The 12588-nt window shown below is 38.6% G+C and overlaps 1 protein-coding gene across 3 annotated transcripts in view; it reads left to right on the top strand.

The window, feature by feature from the left end:
- fndc4b (fibronectin type III domain containing 4b) overlaps positions 1-7938 on the top strand; it is a 206766-nt gene extending 198828 nt beyond the window's left edge. For all 3 annotated transcript variants that reach the window (XM_043682520.1, XM_043682510.1, XM_043682517.1), the window contains one exon: positions 2003-7938. In XM_043682520.1, coding sequence (XP_043538455.1) covers positions 2003-2044 — 42 coding nt within the window. In that variant the 3' untranslated portion in view covers positions 2045-7938. The remainder of the gene's footprint in view (positions 1-2002) is intronic.
- Positions 7939-12588: the final 4650 nt, after the last annotated feature.

Below are 12588 nucleotides of genomic sequence, written 5' to 3' on the forward strand. Positions count from 1 at the left end.
GCTTTGAGCTTCCCAAAAGAAATCAAGATTGACGGGGCAGAGACTTTAATTTGTTGGCTGTTCATACCACTCCTCTGTTGTGTGTCACCCGTCTCAGTGCCAGATTGGACATGGCTCTTTATGCTGGGTTCGAGCAGAATGGCAATGGCACAGAATCTCCTGCCCCCACAGCCCCTCAGTCATCGCTTCAGACATCAGATCGGCCTTCTTGAGAAAAAGCCTGAGGAAAGTGACTGTCCCAGCCAGAATTCCCAGCCATGCATTCAGATCCTGTGCGGACCAACCAGCAGAAGTATTTGCTGACATCTTTAATCTCTTCTTGCTACAATCTGATGTCCCCATCTGCTTCAAAAAGGCCACTATTATCCCAGTACCAAAGAAAACACTGCAATGTGTCCCAATGCCTACCACCAGGTGGCTCTGATCTCTATAATTATGAAGTGCTTCAAGAGGTTAATCATGGCCCACATCCATTCTAGCCTCACAGCCTATCTCGATCCTTTGAAACAGGCCCACAGCGGACACCATTTCCCTAGCCCTACACTCATCCCTGGAACATCTGGAAACTAAGGATACCTATCAGGCTTCTATTTATCAACTATAGCTCCACCTTCGACACTATAATCCAAACCAGACTAATCTCAAAATTCTGAGATCTGGGTCTCAACTCCATCTCCGCAACTGGACCATCAACTTCCTGACCTACAGATGGCAATCAGTGAAGATAGACAACTGTACCTCTTTTGCAATAACGCTCAACACCAGGATGCGTACTCATCCTCCAAATGTACTCCCAGTATACTCACAACAGCCAAATTTCACACGGATGCCATCTATAAGTTCGCTGACCATACCAACATTGGAGGTCAGATATCAAACAACGATGAGTCAGAATACAGGAAAGAGGTAGAGTGTTTGGTGTTGTGATGCAATGATAACAAACTCTCAATGTTGGCAAAACAAAAGAACTGATCATTGACTTCAGGAAAAAATGGGGCCATCACGTACACTATCTACATCAATGGAACTGAGGTGGAAAGCGTCAAGAGCATTAAGTTCCTCAGAGTTGCAATAACCAACAATCTGCCCTGGACTTCTCACAGAGCTGCGATGGTCAAGAAGGCACAGTAACGTTTCTTCTTCCTCAGGAAGATTAGGAAATTTAGCATGTACAACTTTTACAGACGCACCACTGAAAGCATTCTGTCTGGGTATGTAACAGCTTGGCATGGCAACTGCTCTGCCCAGGACCATAAGAAAATGCAAAAGGTTGGAACATAGCCCAGCCCATCAGAAAAGCCAACCTCCCATTCATATACCCCATCTACAACCACACAGAAAAGCTGCCAACATTAGCAAAGACCCCTCCCACCCTGGTAACACTCTCTTCCAATGTTTTCCATTAGGCAGAAGATATACAGAAGCTTGAATAGATGTGCCAACAGGTTCAAGAACAGCTTCTTCACTGCCATTATTAAACTGCTGAATAAACTCTCTAATTTCAAATCTAATGTTGATATTGCTTTTGTGCACCTCCTGTGCAGACATAACATTGTATGCTTCACTTTGTGTAAGCACCCTCTGATGTGTATGTCCTTGTATCTTAAGATCCGCCTGTACTGCTCGCAAGACAAATGCTGTCACTGTACTCAGGTACATGTAACAACAATAAATCAAATCAAATCAAATCAAAGACCCTGTTTAGGCTGGCAGCTGCCAATTGGCCATTTTACACTTAATTTAGGATGTTGGGAGCAGGAGAGAGTGGAGCACTCGGGTTCCATTCTATTTGATTCACCCTGTCAAAGTTCAGTCCCATATCACAGGTTTCCGTTGCTTAGTAATGGCTTTTATTCTGGTGTTTTCTCCCCCAAAATCTCCACTAAATATCTAAGACTTAAGAATGTGCTTTGCTCCCAAATATTTCCATCAAAGTGAACAAAGAATTGTCTACAAGAGCTTGTAACATATGTTTGATTCTAATTTTTTTCCTTGTTTTTAGTTCCAAAATAACACACCATCAATTAACATCATTGAAGTTTGATTACTGCGGTACAGCTCTTCAGATGGGACAAGAACGAACAGACTAAAGGAAAACCTGATGAATCCATATTTTACACCAGTTCCATTAACACCAGTTCTTTATGCTTGAAAGCATGTCATAGCCAAGGCTTCCTTTCCTCAAAGGACCTGCATGGATATTAAGGCCGTACATGGGGAATTCCTTCTTCAGCATAAAGGGCCAACAAAGGTGACCCGTGCAAATGATATCCAGAGACATGCAGTATTGGCTAAGATCTACATGAAGACTGCAAACATCAGAGCACCCTACTCCATAAAGATCCCATTCTCATTATTTGGTTTACCAATCTAAGATTCTTTGTCAAGAGTGCGGTAGACCGACATGATGGTCAGCTCAGGAACTCAACACCTGGAAAGCACTCAATTATGAAATAGCATGGTTCCAGATATGCACTCAGTGAATTTCCATGCACCTAATAGACTGAACAGGTGAGGAAGCACCAGCAAGCTGACCAAGAAGATTTTGTAAATGTGTCAGTGATACTCAAATGGATCTGTCCAACTTGGAAGAAACTCTTGAGTTGAGATTCTAAATATCAGATTATACAGAACATTTCTTGTTTTGGCAACAGTACACACTGGTTTATTTTTCCTTTGTTTTGGAATTCAACACACATTATATATGGAGAATTAGTTTGATTCTCATTAGTTCCATTGAAGTCAAAAACATCTTTAATTACATTCATGTTTGAACTGTTATATTGATTCATAATATTTCTGACAGGAAGATTAACTCTAAAAGGTGAAGAGAACTCCCTTAATTAATAGAGTTAGTACTCCTATTCATACCTAGCAATTGAGGTTCAAGTATTCATTTTAAAACAGCACCTTGCATAATCATACAGTTGTACTTCGAAATAGTAGAGTTGAATGAGGATCTTCTCAATGTTGGGGGATCTTTTGATGCTGTGTGGTTCAAGAAGGAAGGCCACTGAGCTGCTTAAATGCCACTCTGTAGAAGCGGAAATTCCTCATGTTAAAGGCAGAGTCAAAGGTAGAAACATCCTCTGCAAGAGATGAAGTGCCTGACGTTGAGAATCATTTTGCCTGCCATGCTTCTAGCAATGCAAAATGTGTGACTGGAATAGCACATAAAGCTGGCATTACAGTTCTAAACTTCAACTATCATAATTTATTTATGATTTTCTCCTCTGGTTCTGTTTTTTTCATGTTTTCCTGATATATCTGCTATTTTGTGACAAAGAGCAGTCTCAGGAAACTGTTACATTTTGTTTTGTAACTCGATTCACCAGGGAAATTGCCCTCTGCTTTTTCTCCCCAGGCCCACCTGTGTGATAGGGACTGAATCTGGGCTATGCATATACCTGACAGTCAGGGTAGTATAATTGACTGAGCGGCTGGATTGTGATACAGAGTGGAGGTTCAATTCCCACACCGGCTGATGGTACCATGAAGGACTCTTTCTCAACCTCTCCCTTTGCTTGAGGTGTGGTGATTCTCAGGTTATCCCTACCAATCATCTATCTCTAATGAGAGAGAAGGCCTACTTTACCTTTACCTGGCAACATTGGTTATATCAGAATGACATGGAGATCAATTTTCTATGATATCCTAGTGCAGGCATTGAGTCATCTGTGACATTTATCAACATTAAGCCAATATTAGATGGAGATAGTAAGTACCATAACGGAACAAGGCTGGTGCACGAGATATTTAATAACTCCTGGCTTATAGTCCATGCCATGAGATGCTCTGTAAATTCATTGGTTATGTTTTTCTTTTATCTTCAGCAGTCCCAACAGACAATATTGCTTTGGAGCAAGTGGTAAATATTGAAATTGACAAGATGCATTATTGACGTGTAAAAGGCTTGTATTGGATCATCTGCTTATGAGAAATTTATTTTTCAAATGTATTTTTCAAATTTATTTTCATGGAGATAATATCCCATTAATGTTTTTCATCCTTTATTGATTAATTGAGACATGAACTTTCTCACTGAACGTTGTACCATATTGATACACTGGTGTAGACTAATTTACACAAAGGAGATGAGTGCCCACTACAGTAATTCTTTATTTTACATTTGAATAAACATCCCCAAAGGTGGCATTTATGACAAATGTTCCCACTGAAATTGAGTGGAAAAATAAAGACCATTCATCTTCTTACTGTAGGCCAGAGCTCACCAGTAATCTCTCCCCCATTTCAAGCAAATATGGTATATTGAATATACCACATTATTAGCTGAAAAGTGGAAAACATTTAAACATGCATGGTATGAATTCAGTTCAGACTTTGATTACACACTTTATTTTTTTCCAAATATAACTTATAAACGTAATTCAAAATTGCCCGAGCTCTTCATTGAACATTGAGAACACCAAGAATCACCTGCAGATCTATGCATCTAATCCTCAAGTGGGCATTCTTGTACAGTGAGATTCCAGCTGAGAACAGAGCCTCGTATTTATCTAAGCTATCTTCAATTAAATCCTATTCATTACCTTCATCAATGCCATACGATTGCAGCATACGTGATGTTTACATATTTGTTTTTATTTTTAAACGCTGTTAATGAAGAATTTGGATAGTGCCTATCCAATAGATTTCCAGTCTTCCACAATTAAAAGTTAGAGGCCCTGAAATTCCTGAGTGATTTTTATTTACAGCTATTTACAGCATCTCTTGAGGAAATTATACCAGAAACATGATAGACAGTCAATGGTAGCCAAATGGTGCATCCAGGCTAGGCTATTTAGGAATCTTCACGGTAACTGCAATGTGCCTTTTGAAAAGTGTCCTGATCTTGCTGAAGAAATTAGGTAGTAATGTACACAGGGGATGTTCTCAAAGGGCTAAATAGACTTCTTGATCCAAAAAGCTGGATTAATATTCAGTTATTTTTTGTGCCTGTCTGATATCACATATATCTAAAATACTTTCCTTTTCACTTTTAGTCACATATTAAGATTAAATCTTATGCATGCAATGAGAGAGATGGGGTAGATTGACCACTGGTTTGAGCGTGAGTGAGCCTTTTGCTTGCTGTTGGGTTAATGCCAGCAGTAGTGGAATGAATCCTTTCAGCAATCATTATTTGCCCTCTTCGAAGCCTCATTTATAGTAGCAGGGCAGGGAAAGCCTGCCATGGGCATTGGACAATCAGAATGGAAGTAGGAAAGTGATAGAGACCTCAGCTGCCACCCTCCAGTCTGATTAAATGCCTCTATCACCATATTCACCACCAATATGGGCAGAAGATTCTCCCCTAATTTCTTTTCAGTTTGTAAATTAAAGTACATATCTTGTAATAGTTTTTTTTAAAAATGAACTGTAGCTCAAGAGATATGTATGGGCATAGATGTTGTTCCTGTCCTGTGGAGTTGCATTTATTATTAGATCAGCTTGGAACAGGTTAAAAAGATTAACAGTTATTTTATTATTTTATTTTCACTGCCGCATGTGATTATCGCCCTCATATTTTATTCTCAAAATAGTATCCAGCAATCAATGTTTTTCTTCGAGGGAAAAATATTTCCCAATGTACTTGTTCTCGGTATACTTGAATGTGATCAAAGTAACAGTGTGTAAAAGCATTTAGAAGCCTTTTTTAAATTCAGAATCCAGCCACAAAATGATCCCAGTTACCACCATTTGCTAAACCTGGGAAGATATGTTTGGCTTCTTTTCTCTCCTTTTATATTTTAAAATAAATGAAGTGATCATGGTAGGATTGTGCATATACTGGCAAATTGTCTGATGTTAGGTATTGGTCAGCCATTAGATAATGGTATGCCTTTCAACACCTGTCTGCACCAATATTATGTCATTACCAGGAAGCCACTATTACCTTTTGTAAAAATCCATCAGATTCACTAATATCCTTCAGTGAAGGAAAATCTGCCATCCTCACCTGGTCTGATCCACTCTAGACCCACAATAATCTGTTTACCTCTTAACTATGCTCTGAAATGATCTAAAAAGCCACACAGTTCAAGGGCAATCAGAGACGGACAACCAATGCTGTCAGCACTACCACATCCAGGGAAAATATAATTTTGGAGAGAGGTTAGCATACCTGTGACTCATTTTCTACAAAGGGCTATAAGGAAACAACCTTAAAACAATTTTATTTTTCTAGTTTGGTGGACTTGAACTTGAACCCTCCAAGTAAAGCCTTCACCTTTCCTTTGGACCAGCTTCTTGCCACAATAAGCTTACCAGCTGCCAGTCGTGAGAGAACAGGAAGAAGTGTTCTCACTTCAGTTGTCACTGTTCATTTTGTCAGAATTCCTCTGTTCCAAATTGGAGCAGCTAGGTTGAAGGATAAACACCCCAATCTATTTTCTGTCCCACTTCTTCTGAAATTGTGCTGGGTGTGTTTACTGAAAAGGACTGAGGATATTCAGCCTTCACAGTAGTTTTCTCTACTTTAATATCATACAGGAAAACCTCAAACATTAATACTCTCAATGCTCTTGAACTGTGTGGCATTTTAGGTCATTTCAGAGCATAGTTAAAAGGTAAACAGATTATTGTGGGTCTAGAGACCTTACCAAATGTGAGAGCATTTAAATTTGATGGAAATAAAAATCGAGAGAGATTCAAAACTGGCTGCTGACTTTTTGCCACAAGGTCACTCAAATGACTCAAAGAGAAGACCAACCTCTGTTAGTTCACAGAATGCAGGTTTGTTCTTCACCTAAAAGTATTCAAGTTATTTAGAAATAAAAACAGGAGAAACTCAACTGGTCGCACAGCATCTGCTGAGAGAAAAACAGAAATAGTGTTTTGAATCCTGTATGATCCTTCTTTCGAATCTGAGACCCTTTTTAGAGTCCTTTGGTGATCATTGCACACTGCAGACCTACAGAATTACTGTTTCAGTGTTCTTATGGACAACTGGACTCAGTGAAGTAAAATATCCTTTTCTTATTGCTAGCTTCCCTTTTGCATCATTATCCACAAACCTGAATTTTCAGCTCACAGGTCTGATCTCACTGTGGTCCTATTCCAAGTCCCAACAGAGTCAGAAATATTAAGAGTCAACGCCAGTATTCACTGAGTATATGAAGAATAGCAACCACCTGAGAAATTAAACAGCAATGTGGATTATTGCATTCAGGATTGGAGAATGGAAGGTAATTAAAATGGAAAGAAACATATAAATCTAGGCAAGAAGTTTAAATAGTGGTTATCACACCGTTAGACTATTCCATCAACAGTTACACCTATTTTGAAGTAACATCACAATAAGATAAATTGTAGTTTTGGAGGTAAAGGGTAAACACTGATTATAGCACCAAGGGCACCTGCTCCACTTCAAAAGTATCAAGGGATTATTTATATTCATCACAGACAGTGCAATCATTCAACTGAAGGACACAAAAGCATGCACAAATGTCAGCTACTAATGCATATTTTAATCTTGAAAATGATCCTGGAAACATAACTATCTATTGCTGAAGCAGGAATTTTATTGTTGTATTGAGCAAGGTTGGCATTTGAAGGCTTAGAGAATTTAACAGGTAATCATGGGCCTTTGAGAAACTTAATAGCTTCAATAAGGCAGGGACACATTTAGTGAGCCCTCTTGCAATCCTGGTGGGTGGGGGGAGCATGCAAGAAAACATGTGGACTTCTCAGAATCACAGAATTATAATGGTGCAGAAGGTGGCCACTCTGCCCATCGTCCTTGCACATGCTCTATTATCTAGTGCCGATTGTCCACCTTTTGCCCATATCACGGTGCACTATTACTGTCCAAATAATCATCCAGTATCCTCTTGAATGTCTAAATCAATCCTGTCTCCTCCACATTCCCAGGCAATGCATTCCATAATCTATGGAGGATAGTGGGCTAGTGTAGGTTAGGTGGACTTGGATCGGCGCAACATCGAGGGCCGAAGGGCCTGTACTGCGCTGTATTCTTCTATGTTCTATGTTCTAAGTACTCAGTGTATGAAAAAGATTTTTCTCTTATCACCCTTGCTTCATTTACACATCACTCTAACTCGATACCCATTTGTTCTTGCTTCTTGTACAAGCAGAAATAAATTCACCCTCTCTATTCTGTCGAGCCTGCTTACGATTTTGAAATCATCAGTCAGATCTCCCCTGACCCTTCTTCTATCTGTGGAAGACTTCTTCAATCTATCTTTATTGCTGAAATTTATCATACCTAGAATCATTCGAGTTAACTGTTTCTTTACTCTCTCCAATGCATTCAAATTTTTCCCCTCTCATCTTAAACCTATGCCCTCTGGTTTTGGACTCCCTCACCTGGGGAAAAAGACCTAGGTTATTCACTCTATCCATGGCCCTCATGATTTTATAAACCTCTTCAATACTCTAGTGGATAAAAGTCCCAGTCTATTCAGCTTCTCCCTGTAACTCAAACCCTCCAGTCCTGACAACATCCTTGTAAATCTCTTCTGCATCCTCTCAAAGTTTAACAACACTAATTTCTACTGTCCCACAGAGCTGACAGTCTTTTCTGTGCCCCCGTCATTTTCCAATTCCATTATCCCTATGCCTTAATTTTACTAACTTGAAAACAATAATTTAATTATTCTTTATTATTATATTAAATCTTAAATTGCCTCATTGATACTCAATATTTTATGTATTGCATTAGCATGTGATTAAACCCTACAATGCCATAACTAATATTTAGCGCATTGAATCCTACAATGAGTGCTATTTCATATATTAAATCATAAATTGTCCACACAGATATTCAATCTTGTATTGCTCAAACTAATATTACATTTTACATTGCCAGAAATATTTAATTTTTCAAAATCTTGCAATGTCATGTTACTATTTAATAATTTAATTATGTATTATTTATTCTGATACTTTAAGGTTTTCTTTTCAACTTGATTTCTGACTTTAGCCTCCCTTTTGTATTTGTGAGGGAGATATGCCGAGCCATGAGGTTTAAGGTCAAAAACAATCCTGCTGATTCTGATAGGTCACACCATTTCATGAATGCTCAGTCTTGAGTTGCTAGATTTGTTCAAAATCTGTCCCATTTAGCAAGTGATAGGGCCACACAACATAATGGAGGATGTCCTCAAAGAGAAAATAGGATGTTGTATCCATAAGGTCAGTGCAGTGATCTGTCCTACTATTAATGCCATGGTTGGACACTCCACAACAGAAAGATTGGTGAGGACAAAGTCAATAGATTTTTTCTGTTTTTATAGTTCTCTCTGAACATGTCACAGACTCAGTCAAGCAGCAATGTCTTAAGGACTTGGCCAACTTATTCAGTAATAATGCTACTGAGTCACTTTTGATGACAGATTCTGAAATCCTCCATCCAGAGTACATTCTGTGTCTCTGCCACCCTCGGTACTTCCTCCAAGTAGTGTTCAACATGCGGGAGTAATAATTCATCTGCCAAGGTGTGCAGATAGTTGGTAATCAGCAGGATGTTTCCTTGGTCATGTTTGATCTGATGCCAGGAAACTTTATGGGATCTGGAGTCAATGTTGAGCATTTCCAGGCCAACTCCTTCCATAATTTCTCCAAGGTGACACTGTCTCTTAATGGAAAGGACATACCCAGGGATAGTGAAGGTGGTGTCTGTGACATTGTCTGCAAGTTCTGATTTAGTGAGTATAAGCATGTTAAGCTATTGCTTGACTAGTCTATGGGACAACTCTCCCAATTTTGGCACACAACTCCAAAAGTTGGTGAGGAGTACTTCAAAGGGCCAACAAGGCTGAGTTTGCCCCCTTCATTTGCTATGCCTAAGTTGATGCTGTGTTCCTTGGTTTCATTCATTTTTTAAAAAGACTTTCTAGCAGTTTGATAAGGTTGAATGGCTTGCTCGGCCATAACAGAGGTCAGTTAAGAGACAACCACATTGCTGTGAGTCTGGAGTCACAGGTAGGCCAAATGAGGATAGCAGACCTCCCTCCCCAAAGATCATTAGTAAACCAGATGGGTTTTTGTCACAACTGACCATTTTTTTTTTGGTTACCATTTGGCTAGCTAATCATATTCTGCTCCCTGCATTCCATATACAACTGTTGAAGGAACAAAGACAGAGAAAACGATCTGTAAGCAATGTGAAGAGAAGAACAAAACATCAACATCAAAGGGAAAAGAGTACAATTAAACTAAATGAAAAAACAAATGTTGAAGGGTAGAAAAAATAAAGTTTAGAAATTAGAGAGAAGTGGAAAAAGGCACAGAAAACTTTCAATTAGGAATCCCCTATACAGTACAGTTACTGCACTACTCCCTTCACCTACTCATCCCTTGCTTTGTACTTTTTGATACAGCTTTTGGGTAAATCCTTTTCCAAGTCTGACAAGGATAAACTTTGAAGCACACAATGTATTTAATTAATGAAATTAAAAATGACCAATATAGTCACAATACATTGTAGCTGAAATCTGCTCAGGCCCTCCTTATTCACTAATTACCTGTTTAATGGTTCATCCACTGAGCTCAAAGTTACTGAAGAAAGTACCACACTGTAGCTTTCTGTACTTTATCACACTTACGACTGCATTGGCAATAGCCAATTATTTGAAGACATAATAATACATATTCTAGTGTCCTTTATTTTGTCCATTTTGATTGCATACTTTCTTCACTTTGCAAGCACTTTTTCAGTTCACATAAAATTTAGATAAAACGCAAACTAAATTTACAAAAGCAGAAATTGCTGGAGAAATTTAGCTTGTCTAGCAGCTTTTGTGGAGATAAAACAGAGTTAACATTTCGAGTTTTATGACCTTTCTTCAAAACAAACCCATCTGAAGATGCTGCCAGGCCTGCTAAGTTTCTCCAGCAATTTCTGTTTTGGTTTGTTTCAGATCTCTAACACCCACAGTTTTTTTGTTTTATTTCAGCTAATTAAACTTACTCTCACTAAGTCTTATTAAACAACTCTACATACAAAGTATATAAACTCAAAAACGATTCAATCTCAGTGTGTTTTTAAAAATGAGTCACAGCTATAATTTAGTGCTGAAAGAGTAGAATGGTTTAAGGATATTTTCTGATAAATAGAAATTGATAAAAGCTTTTATATGTTTTTAGTTTGACAATTTCCTATTCCTATCGTATTAATTCCTCAAATAAAAGTTAAAGTTCTGTCAGCAAACTTTAACAAGAAAGCAAATGTGGTGTTGAAATCCTAAAATAGTCCAACTGTCGTGACATAACTACAAAATTGAAATACTGCAGATGTTAAAAATCTATAAAATAAACAGAATAAGCCCAGTTGGTTGGACTGCGTCAGTGGAAAGAAACAACATTTCAATGGGTTGGCACGGTGGCTCAGTAGTTAGCACTGCTGCCTCACAGCGCCAGGGTCCCAGGTTTGATTCCAGCCTTGGGTGACTGTCTGTGTGGAGTTTGCACATTCTCCCTATGTCTTCGTGGGTTTCCCCTGGGTGCTCTGGTTTCCTCCCACAGTCCAAAGATGTGCAGGTCAGGTGAATTGGTCATGATAAATTGCCCATAGTGTTGGGTGCATTAGTCAGAGGGGAAATGGGTCTGGGTAGGTTACTTTTTGAAGGGTCGGTATGGACTTGCTGGGCCGAAGGGCCTGTTTCCACACTGTAGGGAATCTAATCAAAGCCGATGATCTTTCAAATGAACAGTTATTGCAAAAAAGTGAAATGATTCAATTGGTGTTAAGAAGAGAGAACTTAAGCACTCCCAAATTGATAGCTTCCATGTTATTGCAGCAAGCTATATGGAATAGAAAGATCATATTCTCTGTTCAAGTGGCTGAGCCCAGCTGAAGTGATAAACAGGATGCCTCAAAAAGAACTGAAATTAGCCATGGTTCCCATTCAGTAGCCCAAATTGAAAAGTATATAGGCATGGGAATTGGTTAGGGGCAAAATCCTGCTTGAATGGCATAACACTTTCAGCTTGTTGATAATACTTGCACACAAATAAATGACCACTTTGCTGAGGTGCTACAGTGCAACTGGTCCCTAAGGAACCATACCCAAGTATTAATCAACATTTACAGAACATGTGTGCAAATGATTAGAAGGGGAGTAAATAAACATATTCTCAGTTGTACAACAAAGTTGCTAATAAGTCAACATTATTGATAGTTTCAGTGGAAATGTTAAGTATAAAATTGGAAGCTCAGGTTGTGCTGACATAGTAGACCTATAAGCAAAAAGACCATGCCCTCTCTCCTCACCCCCTAACACACTCCCCACCAAACTCACAGCAGATTAATTTTATTTTAAAGCAGACTAATTTCACGCAACATCCATTGAAATACTCGGAAAGTTGAGCATATTGTTTCTTAATTACCACCACGTTGTTTATGATAATAATTCAGAAAAAGTCCCAGAGACCGACTTTGCAAAAAATTGCAATTGTGAAAATTAGAGAGTTACAGGCCTTATGAAAGGTATCTAATTTGAAGTCTCACTTCCACGATATGCAACAAATTATAGCCTGAATGTGGAAATTTGCTAAGCTGTATTGATTCAGCATGTGTATATGACATTATGGCATGGCATAGTAAAATATAGATAATATTGAAAT

This window comes from Chiloscyllium plagiosum, chromosome 3 (genome assembly GCF_004010195.1).
Source record: "Chiloscyllium plagiosum isolate BGI_BamShark_2017 chromosome 3, ASM401019v2, whole genome shotgun sequence".
NCBI lineage: Eukaryota > Metazoa > Chordata > Chondrichthyes > Orectolobiformes > Hemiscylliidae > Chiloscyllium > Chiloscyllium plagiosum.